General features: G+C 52.8%; 5 protein-coding genes across 5 annotated transcripts; 1 reads left to right on the forward strand and 4 right to left on the reverse strand.

Moving 5' to 3' along the window:
• Positions 1–623: 623 nt before the first annotated feature.
• On the reverse strand, positions 624–2,902 carry BDP81DRAFT_309915 (LAS seventeen-binding protein; the record flags this gene model as incomplete). The annotated part of the gene is made up of 2 exons (XM_060583582.1): positions 624–2,536; positions 2,626–2,902. 2 exons carry the CDS (start codon positions 2,900–2,902, stop codon positions 624–626), a joined length of 2,190 nt encoding a protein of 729 aa, XP_060449768.1.
• Positions 2,903–6,579: 3,677 nt separating this feature from the next.
• Positions 6,580–7,507, forward strand: BDP81DRAFT_128761 (uncharacterized protein). Its single transcript, XM_060581708.1, has one exon. The coding sequence runs from the start codon at positions 6,697–6,699 to the stop codon at positions 7,384–7,386; it is 690 nt and encodes a 229-aa protein (XP_060449769.1). The 5' UTR covers positions 6,580–6,696; the 3' UTR covers positions 7,387–7,507.
• Positions 7,508–10,561: 3,054 nt separating this feature from the next.
• Positions 10,562–11,000, reverse strand: BDP81DRAFT_390450 (uncharacterized protein; the record flags this gene model as incomplete). Its single annotated transcript, XM_060587404.1, has 3 exons — positions 10,562–10,641; positions 10,710–10,795; positions 10,882–11,000. The coding sequence occupies 3 exons, from the start codon at positions 10,998–11,000 to the stop codon at positions 10,562–10,564; spliced, it is 285 nt and encodes a 94-aa protein (XP_060449770.1).
• BDP81DRAFT_418213 (uncharacterized protein) lies at positions 10,864–11,517 on the reverse strand (the record flags this gene model as incomplete). Its single annotated transcript, XM_060589684.1, has 1 exon — positions 10,864–11,517. A coding segment is annotated over exon 1 (157 nt), but the record flags the coding sequence as incomplete, so codon positions are not given.
• A 1,254-nt stretch (positions 11,518–12,771) lies between these two features.
• On the reverse strand, positions 12,772–13,836 carry BDP81DRAFT_418215 (endoribonuclease L-PSP). The gene is made up of 2 exons (XM_060589685.1): positions 13,588–13,836; positions 12,772–13,482 (listed from the first exon to the last, which is right to left on the reverse strand). The coding sequence occupies exons 1-2, from the start codon at positions 13,689–13,691 to the stop codon at positions 13,194–13,196; spliced, it is 393 nt and encodes a 130-aa protein (XP_060449772.1). The 5' UTR covers positions 13,692–13,836; the 3' UTR covers positions 12,772–13,193.
• Positions 13,837–14,579: the final 743 nt, after the last annotated feature.

Genomic DNA, 14,579 nt, shown 5'->3' on the forward strand with positions numbered 1-14,579 from the left:
GACGGACCACACAAGGCGGAGAAAGGCACCCAACCCTTGACCTCGAGCTGTGCCGACTTCACCTTCGTACGCAAGGTAAGGCGTGTGTGAACATGTGACTTCATAGTCTTGATGTGAGATCTGGCTTCACGGCTCATCAGGTTGTTCTGAATGATTGTTCATTATCTTTAGGCAATAAGTCCAAGACTAGGCTATCTGCGCTAGGTGACCAAGGACACCCCTTTTATAGCAGTCCAGCTCCATTGAGTTCTTTCACAGCACCTTGTAGGCTGCAAAGCATCGCCCGATATCTACACACAATCCGGTCTCCAATTCTGATGACCTCAGTGACCCTCAAGTACACTGCTGTGTCTGATCTTCCCCATGGTATGGTGTTGTTGGTGCCTTCTTTTCCCGGCCACTCTGATCTGTACATCCATGAACGCCTTTTGCCTGTCATAAAGTTGGTCATTATGTATAAACTGTTTGGTATCCTTAACCGAGGATGCCAGTCCCAAAATGTCCCAAACGCCTGGTACACACATCTTGAGTGATGAATGGGACACCTGAAGGGTCCCCAAAAGGTGCCGTGGCGCCTGTGTCGCTGAAAAGACTAGAAATAAACAAAAAGAAAATGAATGGTATCATGCGACATTGACTGTCTGGGGAGTGGCGTGTCGCGACTCGAAGCTTGTAGTTTCCCTCAGGGGTGTACCCATGGGGTTCATGAAATCTCCCTCATCCGGGAAGGCTCCAGGTGCCATGGGCGTCGCCTGCTCAGGTTCCATGATTGTAGGGGTTTGAAGGGCAGACACATACTCTGTGTGTTGCTTCTCGGTCACAACAGAGTCTGTCTTCTTCATCTTCTCCTCTTCGGAAACGTCCGGGGCCGTCTCTTGGATCGACGGAATGTTGTCCATTCCGCTTCGGATCGAGGATGAATCGATGGACTGTCTCGGCGAGAGAGTGAAAGAGGCCTGCATAGGGCTGTGAAGGTGGCTGACATCACCAATATCACTCTTGCTAGCACGAGAGGTTCTCATAGGGCTTCTGGCAGGGAGAGGCGGGGGAATCCTCTTGGGGATGGTAACCAAAGCGCCCTTGGCGTGGATGGGAGCAGCCATGACGACTGCAGCGGGCTGGACGGCTGCCACCTCGAAGATGACAGGCTCTTCAAAGTCCTCGTCTTCCTCCTCATCCTCCTCGTCATCGGCATCGGCGTCTGGCTCATCGTTCCGGGTATCCTCCTGCTCCTCGTCGTTTCTGGAAATTATGCTGGCATCGTCTTTCGTGTAGATGCTGGAAGCCTTAGTAGCGGCGTCATCCATAGTGCTGACATCGGTGCGCAGGTGGTCGTCGCTGTCAGTCATGACAGTTCCCTCGATCGAGTGGCTTCCGCTGATTTGCCTCAACGGGGTGAAGTCAATCTTGGTGTAGTCAACCTCCTCAGGCTCCTCCTCCTCCTCCGGCTCCTTGAGAACAGGGAGGCTGTTAATGGAAGCGCCGTCTTCGCTCTGGCTCTGGCTCTGGCTAGGCGAGGTGAACGGGGTCCCGGTCGGGTTTGACTGTGTCCAAGCCTCAGACATTTTGGTGCGGCTGGTCTTGGTAGACATTAGGCTGCCTCGGTTACTCTTCGTCGTAGTAAAGGTTTCACCGCTCTGCCTGAACTTCGAAAATGCTGGGCTGGAGGGAACAGGGTGGAATTCGAATTGGTTGCTCGTGGGTCGGAGGCGTGTGCCAGCCTCTCGGATCTCTAGTCCTGCCATCTCCAGAGCCAAGACACCGAAAGGATCAGGGTCCTCGGTGTTGGGAATGCCGAAAGGAGTCTTGGGTGATGCTGGCGAGCTCCGGGGCGTTTCGATCATGGCGTCTCCCGGTGCTGGCAATGCCGAAAGCTTTCTCAAGATGGCTTGGTCGGCATCGATCCTTCCTTCCGCCTCCTTAATGACTTCGAACAGAGGGCGTGTCTCCTCCACGTGCCTCGACACATTGCCTGCAACCACGTCCATCGCTGTTACGTTGCCACCGTAAAACCTCTCATTCTCGTTGGCTCTTTCCGTCAGGATACAGCCATTCAGGTTGACGGTCTGAGTCTGTCCCCTCGCCTTCATATATGTCAAAACGGTGTTGTCGAGGTCCTTCCACCGGCTGTCGACTTCCGTGGATTCCAGCGGAACCAGCGGTCCAGCAGTCAGGCCAATATCCTCGCCCAATGTGAGAGTCGGTTTAGTTATTAATGATTCGAGAGCGGCAATGTTGTTGATTACCAGGACACAGTCGTAAATGTCAATGCCCATGATAAAGCTTAATGAAGGCGTGTGGAGAAGGATGCCCGAAGGTGGCGACCAGGTGCCGTCAGCTTTGCGAGCAATAAGGATGCCTGAACCGCCTGATCCGGTCATCCACAGGCCAGATCGCATGCAAGTGAAGATGGCGATGCCTGCTGCATTTTGTAGGATACGTGGGGGAATCTTCTTGAAAATCCGTGCTGGGGTTTTCGGTTCGGCGTTGGCGTCGCTACTTGGTTGTTCGTCCAAAGGTGCGAGGAAACCGTCGGCTAAACGAGCACAGTGGTGTTAGTGAGGAATCGCGGGATGATGCGGTCGAGCTTTAGCAACATTGTAGTTCTTGCCGAGGTATACTTACAGCAAAATGACTTTAATATGCGAGCTGCGCGCTCGCATTCACCGTCGAGAGTAGCCGGCCAGAAAGCCTCCCGACCAATTCGTGACGTTGTCGCTGAGACGAGGGCGTTGGTGGTAAGCGGCGCGGGAGGCTTGCTGGACCAGCGAAAGACCTTGTCGAGAGGAGATTTGATACTGCTTGCGGTGACCACACTGCTTCGGCCGTTGCTCGTAGTGCTGGCGTTGCTGGTCCTCCTCCTGGCTTCCCAGGATGGGAGAAAGCTCGAAACTCGTTGCATGGTTCTTGGCCCAGAATGGTGAGAATGGTGGTGGGCTTATTATGGGCGTTGGTGATGTCTTCCTGTCCCCGTTCGCGGATGAAGACGGGGGTACGAACGCAGCGACATGCGTCGAGGTATTCTGCGGTGTTGCTCATTCACAAACACCGAGAAACTCCAGCTCTCTGACTAGATCCCGCCGGTATGGGAAGAAGTTGAAGAAGCAGGAAATAAAAGCAGATGAGAGATTGGGGGAGGAATTTGGCTTTGTTAGACAGGATCAGTCCAGGTCCTCTGGGGTCAACTCAGCCTCCTCCACTTTGCGAAAGGCCGGGCGAAGCAGCGATTTTTGGCAAGGTGCAGCGCAGGAGCGACAGCGGATAGCATACAGTTTGTAGCAGCGGCAGGCTCACGGTTCACCACCCAAAATGCAGCGGGAACTTGAGGTGGGAAGGGGAGGGGGGGGGGGGGGGGGGGTGTCGTGGGTGTGTGGGAATAGTATAGGTTACGGGCCAAGCGGGGAGCAGTGGGTGTGTGTGGTTGCAGACGGGGTGGGCGGAATTTTGCTGCTTGGGTCCTTGAGAGGGGCGTGGTTTGCCGACAAGGGAGGGGACGGGAGAGGCCTTGAGAAAGTTGGGAGAGAGACTGGCGAGAGGGAAAAAGGAAAGGTCTGAAAGTGGTTGCGCGCAGGTGACGTGGGCGACGAGGATGACAAGAGACGAATGATCCCTGTCCACCCTTGTTCGTTGACGACGCCGGGCCAGATGGGCCATGGCTCGCTCGGATCCAGGACCAGCATTTTATTATTATTTTTACACCAGACCAAGTACTAAAACCAGAACCAAGACCTGGCGGTTCATAGGCTTTGATGAGTCTTGAACCAGTTGAACGAACGGCAGACCCGGTGCCGTCAGGATTCCGAAGAAAGCGCCCGGTGGAGGCGAGAGACGCGCTTCACAACATTATGAGAAATGGCGTTACTACGAATACATACTCAGTACGCTAGAGTGAGGCGAGTATCCGTAATGAGATCGGGCAGCTCAGGTTCTCATTCTCAGCCAGACTGGGCCACTACCTAGATGAACTCAGCCAGGCAAGCCCGGGACATTGAGGGTGCTGTAAGTTTGACAAGGTCGGGTACCTCCACTGTCAAACTGTACTTAGTAACCCGGTAACCTTACAGAATTGCCCTGCGCGTTGAGTAATTAGGTGTTGCCTCGTGCGCAGACAAGATGATGCGATGACTGAGACCGGGGTCAGGGGGGGGGGGGGGACCTCTACGGCAGAGCGGGAAGATGGCGGGATGCAAAAGGTGAAGTCTTTGAGGTAAGGGTGACCACACGTGTTTTTCACACGATTCACAACTGTAGATGTTGCCATGTTGGTACCTGTTACGGATACGGTCTACCTCATCAAGTAAGGTACCTACATCAATACTACATCGTGGGTGGCATGCGTGGGTGAACTCGAATCAGGCAAGGCGAGGAGAAAATTGGGTGAGCAATTGGCCCCAAAGTCTGGCCCGATTGATTCAGCGCATGCTTTACACCTTTCAGGCGTGCACATGTCCCGGGGTACGTCAACCTGAGGCGGAGCCAAACTCTCAACTGAGGTATTCGCAACCTGACCGGACTGTAGGTATCCTGTATCCGTCACTACACGAATTAGTGCAGCCCACGACAAACGTATCCACGTTGACGATGAGGTACCGGTATCTGTACGCGGGACTGTGACTGGGACAGAAAGTACTGCGTCAGGTACCTACCTTGGCCGGGGGATGTCATCAGCGCTGCAGCTCGAGCGAGCATCCTTCACTTGCCGGTAGCGCCAAGGTCTGCAGCCTGACCTTGCGGCCGTGGACGCTTAGCGAACTTGGCTACAACGGGACTGACAGCAAAGTGCTTGCATTGAAGGATGACAACACCGTCCACGTCTGGCACCCAGACTAGTGCGACTAAGTTGCTTCCTCCCACTTACTTCGAGATGTGAGGGGAAGAAAAAAATGCAGTGCTTGACCGAGTTTGGGGGCGATATAGCGGATTGTATAGAAACGTGCAAGCAGCAGCCCGGAACCTCTCGGCAAGCACGCACTACATCCCGAGCAGGAATCAAGTACCCATCACGCATCACTTTAGACTCGGCCTCAGCGACTCGAATCAACATGCAGATCGCGACCTGAAGAAGATGGAAGAGACAGAGACATGATTCAGGCTAGTGAAACCAAGGGAGGAAATTTTTTTGATAAAGAACATTGAAGAGGAAGCAAGCATGGCAGCCGCCCGCTAATCCGCCGCCGCCACAGTAAAGTTGAGAAACAACGAGAAAGAAAGGAAAAAGACACCCTAACGCCAATCTAACCAACGTCCCCGATCAAGTACGCTCAAAGACATGACTAGCTAGGTAGTCCTTCCAGGCTTGCCTGGTTTGCTCGGGCTGCATGGCCGCTACGCTTGAAGCGCCAGTGTCTTCAATCCAAAGCGCCTTTACCCGCATCGCCGGCCCCATTGGGTGAGGCCATCGAGAGGGTTTCCTGGCACGCTTGGGGTAAAGAGTAAGCGCAGGGAGAGAAACTTCTCCTCCCAAAGCATATTGAGATGAAACCTTGTCATTTCGTTGCGAGCCTGAGCCCCAGTCGGCGTCCGCAACTTCGTAGCAACTCCGTTACCCTTCAACAGACCCCTTCTTCGACCCTGATTGTCCCATTCGCCCGTCCGTCGTCCGTTGCCCAGAGCGTGCAGCAAATGCACCTCCAATCCAAGACATGCAGGCAAGGAAAAAGGAAAGAAAAAGGGTCTGGGCGCAAGCAGGCACACGGACGCTGTTGGCGTTGGCGATCCCACTCATCTTGACTCTTGACTCGCCTTGACATGCAGCCTGATCCATGCTTTGGGCGAACTATGGTGTGTACTACCGTGACTACCTGAGTCGGTGGAAACTCAGGTTATGGTCTGTAATACCTGTATGCGTGTAAGCCGCTGCCTGAGAAGAGATGGATAGATAGAGTGCATCTTGATACGTATTTGTTTTGAAGTCAATCTGTGCAAATAGACAGGGAGAGAAAGAGAAAGAAAAAAAGACACCTTGAGACATTCAAAATCGGGACGTAGATGCCGTGCCTCACGTGTTGTATTCCGTACCTGGCGCTTGCCTTCTGAATCTTGTCTCAGATGGTGGTGGCTCACTGGTTCTTGCCTCAAAAGATGGGAAAAGAAAACACACGTCTTAGCAGAAGGGGAAAAAAGGAAGTTGCCCCCCATTTTGGCGCATACCATCGACAGCAGCCACAAAATGGCTTTTTATTGCCCATTCCACGTCTTTTGCCTCGTGTCTCTCCAATGGGCGTTGGGGTTTTATTTTCCATGTCTCTCCGTTGTCTCTCGGCCTCTCTCTCTTCCAGTCTCTGATTCTCAATCATCAACGTCTTTCGAGTTTCGACCCCAACAACAATACTACCGTCCCATGCGTACTCCGTACCACGACCTCCCGCTCCAACATCAAACAAACCGCATGTTCCAAGCTCCAACTGCGCACCCACCGGCACAGTCGTCCTTTCACTTTGAGGGGCCCGGTTTGCTGCAGTAGATGTAGTGGCTTCTGCAACCCAAGACCAGCAATTGTCCGAAGGAATGGGCTCCGTTTATCGCCTGGCCCATCCGACTCTTCAGATCGCCCCATCACCCCTCCACTCGTCATATACTTCGGCCGATTCGTGCTGCCAGCCAACGTCAGCCGGGTATAGAGTACTTCTTGCTCCATAGCTATCGCCGCCGCCGCCATCAATAGTATTGATATCACACGCCACCCACACTATCCGTATGCGTACATGCCGCAGGCAACCTCTAGAGAAGAGAGCGGAGGCCCTAGCTTTGTCCCGCCTCAAGATGTCTCCTTCATCCCACCAACAAGCCCACCTCAGCTCAACATTGCCGAACCTGACAGAAGCATACGGACGACCTTTAGTTGAAGACCAAAGGGCGTGGTGCTCTATCCGGCGTTCCTGGCTAACGCATTGCCGTCGCTATCGGCTGCATCTGATCAATTGGTCTCTTTTTGGTCGCTCTCTCACTCGACCCCGCTATCATCCTCGTGTAGCGGGCGGGGAAGCATGGCCATATCGACGTTGCTCACCACCCTCCGCGGCATCGATCGCCTCTGCGCTAGCTCGTGAAAATCAAGACGACGACAACCGTGATGACCGGCCACGAGCCGAGGAACCCTCCAAACCAGATCGGGTTCAAGGCTCAAGCCACCACAGGGGAATGAGAAAAGCAAACACTGCGACAATGAACCATTTCAGCCAACCCGAGAACTGTTTCATTCCACCCGAGCGTGGTCACCGCTGCCGCCTCCGACTCTCCCGCGTGAATGGAAGCCAGAAGTCATGCCCTAGGTACCTAGGCACCTGCAAGCCCACCTCTCTACAGACTACTGACTACAGGTCCACAGGAGAGTCGTTGCTCTTCGACGAACCGAGCGCCCGGCTAGCTGACGATGCAGTGAAGTAGCACTGGCATCTGACGCTATCACACCATTGTCTCAATCCTCCCTTGGACCCGAAGAGTGCAGATTGCACTGCAGCTGCTGCATTCTTATCGAAGCGGGCACCTCAAGCATCCAAGCGTCTTTGAGACGCTTTTGCTGCATTTCGGAGTCGGCCTCTGACCTCGCCTCTGGTCTGCAGTGTTGCACCCACCCGGCCATTGATTCCTTACTCAGCGATGTGACGAATCGACTGCACTTGCTTCGCATGACCTCCTTCGCCGTCGGCTGCCTGCCTCACATGCCGTTATGTGTCGCATGCCTGTTCCACGAACGCAAGAACCAACCAGCCAGCATTGATCTTGTAAGATGCCGATCCAGAAGCAGGTGGGGTCACCCGCGGTTTCGATGCGATCAGCCGTTCATACTCTTCCATCCTCTTCACGCTACGGGTGGAGTAGATGTTCAGAAGTCCTTCGCAAGGCACGCAATAATCAAGAGGCAGAACTGAGGCCACCAGCCGGCTAGTCTAAGTGTGTCCTAGCAGCAAAAATCTGGCGGTCTTGCTGGGCTGTCTTCCGGGGAGAGCGGCCTCAGCAGCACCGGCGACAACCCCCGTGTGATTCCGGATTCTTCTACGGCGAGGCGCCCCAGGGTTCAGTCCGTTTATACGGGCACGCGCGTGGCCAACGCCGATGAAATGCCAACGGGTGATTGATGCGTCAATCAGCACACCACGTTTGTCGCCAATTAAGCCAAAATTCCATGGGTCTTTGTGTCTCTTTGTTCTGCATTAGCGACTTCCTTGGGCTGCTTGTCGCTGGCAGTGGCAAGATTCGTGTTCTCCGTCAAAGAAGCCTAATTGTGTATCAACGAGGCCATGGATTCAAGGTAGCGAACGCGGATACGGACGATCAATTCGTCCCAACCACCTGGAAACTTCGCACATACCCCAGAATGCAAGCAAGGAAGTCCCACCCAAAAGCATAGTCCCACTCGCAGCATACCAATCAGATGCTCCTTGGGGGTCGGCTGTTTTTTTTTTGCTGGGCTTGACTTTTTGTATGTTCATGCCCGCAACGTCGTCTCTGAACCCACCGCAGATGGTTCACTGGTTTCTAACATCACAGTTGATTTGGGAAACCTAGCCGCGGCCACGACTGCGCAATTGACACGTATGCTGGCAGCCTATGTTTGTGCCCGAAGAGCAGCTTCAACTAAGCTCTCGTCAACAAAACGATGTGTCACGTAAACCCACCGGTTTCGCAGTCGCCTCTGGTAACCGGTGCGGTCAAATTGGTGGCTCCGTGTTGTTTCCTATTTCAGAGCAGGAGAATTCCCGAGTGTCAACAGAAATTCGATGTTCGAGACTCATCTCGCGCGTGTTGTCTCTGCCATATCTGGGAAGCCTTGGCCGTGGTTACCGTTTTGGCCTGACCGCCAGCCTCTAGGAGGCTTAAAATAGCAGGATTGACTTTGGATTTTACTCCGGATGGGAAATGAGAGTCCCCGCTCGTCCAGACGAAGCCCGAGATGGATGGAGCGGAGAGAGAAACTTCCAGGTCAAGGTGCCACTTGGAGAACCAAGCCCCATCAATCTTCAGACGACCCGCTCGAGCTCGGTGAGCACTGGGCAGGGGTTTCGGTTTGTTTTCTTTCATTCCTCCACTATTTGACTCACTGAAGAATGTTCGCAGTCAGGGAAGATGCGGGAAACCGCACGACGATGGAGACAGTACGGCGTACAGACAGGCCAGGCCTTTCTTCTCGTCTGGACTCGTCGCGTCGGCTACTCACCAGAATTGTGGCCAACTCCGACTCTTTGTTCAGGGGCGACGGTTGGGGTCGTGGGCCAAGACGCAGGGCGAGCGCCGGGCCCCATATGAGGTTTCGAGCGCAGATGAGCCGTGTGCAGAATTAACAAGTTGTCGGGGCTCCGATTCGAAATGGTACGCTGTGCATCTCCTGCGTCGTCCTCGCAGGGCAAGGCGAGTCCGGGCGGCCGCAGCCGGGGGAAAGTGTCTGTGCAACTGGCGCGGCCATTCATTCTACGAATAGTCGAATACTCAAGAGAAGTTCAAGTCGGATTCACCGGGTGCCAAGGACGGTTACCAAACGTTCATTCAATGAATAATCTGGGATGGTGAGCCTAGGAGGGGTCGGGGACGTCCCACAAATGCCGACCTCGCCTCGTGCGTTGTGGGGGGCAATTGATGAGCAGAAAAGGAGACTGGATGGATTCTCTATCAACTCGGAGGCATTTAGTCTGAGGCATGTGGACTCTGGACCGTTGCTACAACCTTTTCCCCGACAGTTGCAGAGTCCAGAGACCAGAGAGTCCAATGAGCGGTCGATCATTTGGTGGGAAAAGCTGAGAAAAGAGACGATACACCAACGTTCAGAGAACTCCAAGTGGAGCAAACGGCCAGGAGCGGCGGCGGCGCCCAAGCTTTGCCGGCGATCGTCACAGGTTCAGATTCACGGTTGTACGGGAACCGGGGCCACCGCGAGCCCTGCACTTTTCTCACCCGTCCACTAGGCCTTGCCTGCCCTGACCCCGTCGGCCCAATGAAGTTTGCAAGGAGAAAAACTGCAGGGAGAAGAGTTGAGCTGGTTTTCAGCTTGTTCTGTCCAAAGTCCAGGGTCCCTGCCTGTGCCGGGCAGTGCCAGGTGCCATGAGGTCATCAAAATCCCTGCTCTCCTTAATCTCTCCGCAACAGGTTCTTCCTGGTTCCCAAGCGGATTGAAACTCTTTTCTCAGTCCTTGTTCACCCTTTTCATTGCGACTGGCAGCAAATGTAAGTCCTCACAGTAGGTAGCCATCAGTGGACGATGGTCGGACACACTTGTATGGAGTAGCGCACAGAGATATCAGCAAAGGTATCGCTGACAAACAGTTGGACGTTATGAATGTTGTAAAAAAAAAAAATTCCTTCTTCTTGCGCCGAAAATTGTTCCAGAATAAGGTAATTAGAACCCAAACAACCAAACTAACGCGCCCGCCAGCCAAAAGTTTGTTGCACTACAGATATCGTACACACCAATAACGGCCCAATGAAACGCACTTCATTCGCTCCCGTAGTAAAAAAGTTCATGGTCCTCGTGGTCCTCATGGTCGAAGCAATAAAAGATCGTGCCCCGACTAAGCTTTAAGCTTCAGTCTAAATCTCATTCTTTTTATGAGGCTGAAGATTTTTTTCATTACAGCTGCTTCTTCAGCCCGCCAAAGGAGCCGATGCCGTCTGCGACGTCGGCTGCTTGCTTGTTTCCCTTGAGTTGGTCTGGCGCAGTAGTCGTTATTAGCGGGAGATTCATCAAACAGTCTTTCTTGTAAGGCGAAGAGACTCACCATCGACGAAATCTTGTCCTGCCTTCATGCCCTGGGCCTGCATCTTCTTCTTTTCGGCTTCCGCTTTGGCCTTGAACATCATGATGCTTGTGCGAGTGTCAGCTTGAGTCCAGAGATCTTGGGGGCTTACAGACAGCTGCCGCCGTCATGATCCGGGTGAATTGTTACTTACCCGACTTGCTCGATGATGGGGTCGAGCATGCCTTGCCGGTAGGCGAAGGTGCCTCCGACGAGGACGGCCAGGACGATGGCCAGGGAGATGATGAGGGAGTTGGTGGTTGAGGTCTCCATTGTGAGTTAGGTCTTTTGATGGTGGTGATGTGTACGGTGAATGTGATGTGAGTTATGAGAGGAGTAGGAGGATGATGTTGCGCAAGCCGTTTATTGGATAGGTTACAAGTGTAAAGATGTTGTTCTTCTAGCTGTCTTCTTTCATTTCATTTCACGACCCCTTTACCACTCATTTATATCTTTAATCTTCAACCAGCTCAATTCAAAAAAAAAAAACTTGATCTGGCGCATGGCTTCCCTCTCACATGCAGGTTTGTGTGTGTGTGTGCGTGTGTAGCACCTGCTTTCCTCTTGCGCGTGGGATTGAATGTGAGCGAGGAGAAGGATCGGCAATGACGTCTCCTCATACCCATTTTCATGCCGGCCTGCCTTGCGTGGGGTTGGCTACGCCGCAATCGCGTGGAGGGGTCCCAGGAAGATCAGGGTCTCTGGGTCGCAGGCTTGCGTCAGAGGCAGGATGTGAAGACATCATTATTCTTTTTTCTTTCTCGAATAGAATCGGTCAAGGTAATAAACAATTGAATAATGGAGACTTGATTGTTGGTTTTGGAGAGGTCTTTACGCGGCCTTTTTTTGGTGTCTCCTCTTCTCTTGCGGGTGGGTTTTTCTCATGCAGGTTGCCGGCTGGCTAGATTGGATGGTGTTACTGGTCAGTGATTGAGTGTATCCGTACTTCCAACGGGAGCCGAGACTACACTTCCCCGCAACCTCTTTCTAAACTACGTTATCCAGGCAAGGCAAGGCAGAGAGCTCTTTTCGGGTCCGAGGTCGTGCGACGGGGTAGGCTTCCGCCATTATGACTTCAGTGCTGAGGCGGCCAAGATTTACATGTCGTTGTACGAGTTGGCTCAGCTCAGAACCTTGGGCAGCCTGGGTGGAGGCGGGGGGAGGCTGGTTCGGTTCCCCAGGCCTGGACTGGACACTTGGCATGGCGAGGTTTGGTTATCGATCTCATTGTGCATGATATTTGAGGATTCATGCTATTTTCGTTTCTAGATGATGTCCCGAGGTGCTCGGGGGTGGTTATTGTCCTCTGGCGGTCTTTTTGCTTGTTGCCGTTGATGATTTTTCTTCGAGTTCGTGAGCTCGGCAGTTGCTAGTGTGTGAGGTCTCAACTCGGAGGAGTTTGTTAAAGTGGTTGCAGTTGCAGGGGGCTGCGTTATAGAGTGCTAGGTCGTGTTATATATCCGTACCGAACTGTTGCTGTTACGCCGCCGCAGTGGCCATGTTCGGGAATTTGTCTAATGCACCCCCTTTGGCTTGGGGATTAGATAAGGCTGAGATTAGATGGGAATGCCATGATAGCATCCGTCCCCCAATGTTGGCGTCTACTCCTTTCTGGCCAATAGACCTGGGAAGACTCGATATTGACCTCATACGCATCTCAGCGTGTACCCTCTGAGCCTTGTTCCACGGGATTCTGACTATGAATATAAAAATAAGTTCCTTACAGACTCCTGACTTTGGATCCTATAGAGCCGCCCACAAATACGAATATGTTGTACTTATGGGCGCTGGGGTAGTCCAGCATCCTCGGGGGATCCTTCATGACACGAGTTTATCGCTGGATATTTGAGCAATGAACGATTATCTTCCACCCGTTGTGAGTCTGAAGGTATTTTGGTAGGCCATGGCCCAACCTGTGGTTAAGTGATACTGGTCTAATCACAGCTATCGTTCAATCAGATCGTATTACGTCTTCCAAGGGCGAGAGAGTGAAATGGTTGGACCAAGTCACCGGCTTGAAGATATGTTGAACGACAAAGCGTTACCCCTCTGCCATCCTTGTAACTAGGCCGGTCTCGTTCTGTGACTGTGTTCCATCTTTCTAGCTGTGGTAAGTAGTGGATTGGATGATGTTGCAGTTTATACCTTGTTATTGTGCTTGTTGCATGATGGCAAACCACATCAAGCTTATTCTCTCTGTTATTGTATGGACGGAGAGCTCTGAGCAGTGGGACGAACTACTTCCTCAATTGGGTAGTGTCTACAGATCAAGAGTTCGGTAAATCCATTTTGCTCTTACATCTCGCTCACCAGGGCATCTCATTACCAGGCTGTTTTCTTCACAACCAAGTCGTCCCGCGCAATGCGTTTTGGCGTCGAGACTCCTCACAAGACCGAACCCACCAGAGAAGCTCGCCTTCTCGCATGAGCTCCAGGCTCGTGGATCCTACCGCGTAGTAGCTTCGACTACGAACTGGCAACCTCCTTCTTGGCCGTGACCTCAATCTCAATCATCATCACGTCCTCCATCAACGCCGCCTGGATCATGGTCGCCGCAGGGCGGACCTCGCCAAAGTACTTTTGGAGCACCGGCCAGGTCTTTTGAAAGTCGTTGCGGTCGGGGAGGATGTAGCGGACGCGCACCACGTCCTTGATCTCGGCACCGGCCTCGGCGAGGGCGGCGGCGATGTTCTCCATCGTCTGCTTCGTCTGCTCGACAATGTTGGGGGATATGACGCCTGTTGCGTAGTTGTAGCTGTACCGTCGGAAGAATCAGCATATAGACCCCATTTGAATATGGTCGTTTGTCAAACATGATATGAATGGGTGGGCGGGGTGGAAGGTGGTGGGAGACACGGACCCCGTGGTTCCAGACACAAAGATGAGATCGCCCGAGACCACCGCACGGGAGTAGCCGATTTGTGCCTCAAAGGCAGAACCTGAGCTGATGTTTCTTCGGGACATGATGGGCTGAAAGACGGGCTGAAAGTGATTGAGTCGACTGATGTGAGTTGGTGTGGTTGTTCGGTATAGTTGTGGAAGGGAAAGGAAAGAGGATGTGGTGGATATGATATAAGAGGAAAGAGGTTGAGTCACTCGCAATATCTCAGATATCCCCACATGCCAGTCTCGAGATTTCTACGAGAAAGAAGGATTAGGCTAATTAGAATCTTGTGCACAAGCCCGTTATGGCCGTATTGGGACATGGGATGGGGATGTAAATGACCGTTGAACATGGTATCTCTGGGCACAAAACCGCCCAACTTCAAAAGGACGCGAACACGAATAGGACTGTATGAGACGCAACATGTTTCGAGGCTCGACATACACGGTCCTTGAGGCGTTTGAATTGCGCGAAAGGTCATTGGAGTACGAAGCTGGTATTGTTCGTACGTGCGATGAGTCAAGCGGCCATTTTGGGACTGCCTCTTTTCGGATAGATCACTGGGCGGGTCTCTTGACGATAACGTACACAGGTGAAGCCATTCACCGAGCTTACCTGAGTAGGACTGCATCCACAAAACGCACGTGGTGAGGACGGCTTCCCCATCTTCCTCTTCCATACTTAAAATCTTAAGGATTCTGGCGTCTTGAGTAACAGTCAGCGTCTGAGAAAAAAAAGTCTAAAAAGTCCAAAGATGATGGGATGATCGGGGAGAGATGATTTCAGCTGAAGATTAGATGACTTGCAACACGCCTCACTTGTTAAAGCAAGTAGGTCCTACAGAGCGCCTTACCCATATGAGAATCGTTGCAGACCTCGACGCCCGATGGTCCCTTAGGGCGGTATAAAGGAAAGCACCTTCCTACCTTACTACAGGATTGTAACCTAAGGTACAAGCGGGTCACGGC

The sequence above is a fragment of the Colletotrichum phormii genome (genome assembly GCF_030913505.1).
Source record: "Colletotrichum phormii strain CBS 102054 chromosome Unknown BDP81scaffold_3, whole genome shotgun sequence".
NCBI classification, from domain to species: domain Eukaryota; kingdom Fungi; phylum Ascomycota; class Sordariomycetes; order Glomerellales; family Glomerellaceae; genus Colletotrichum; species Colletotrichum phormii.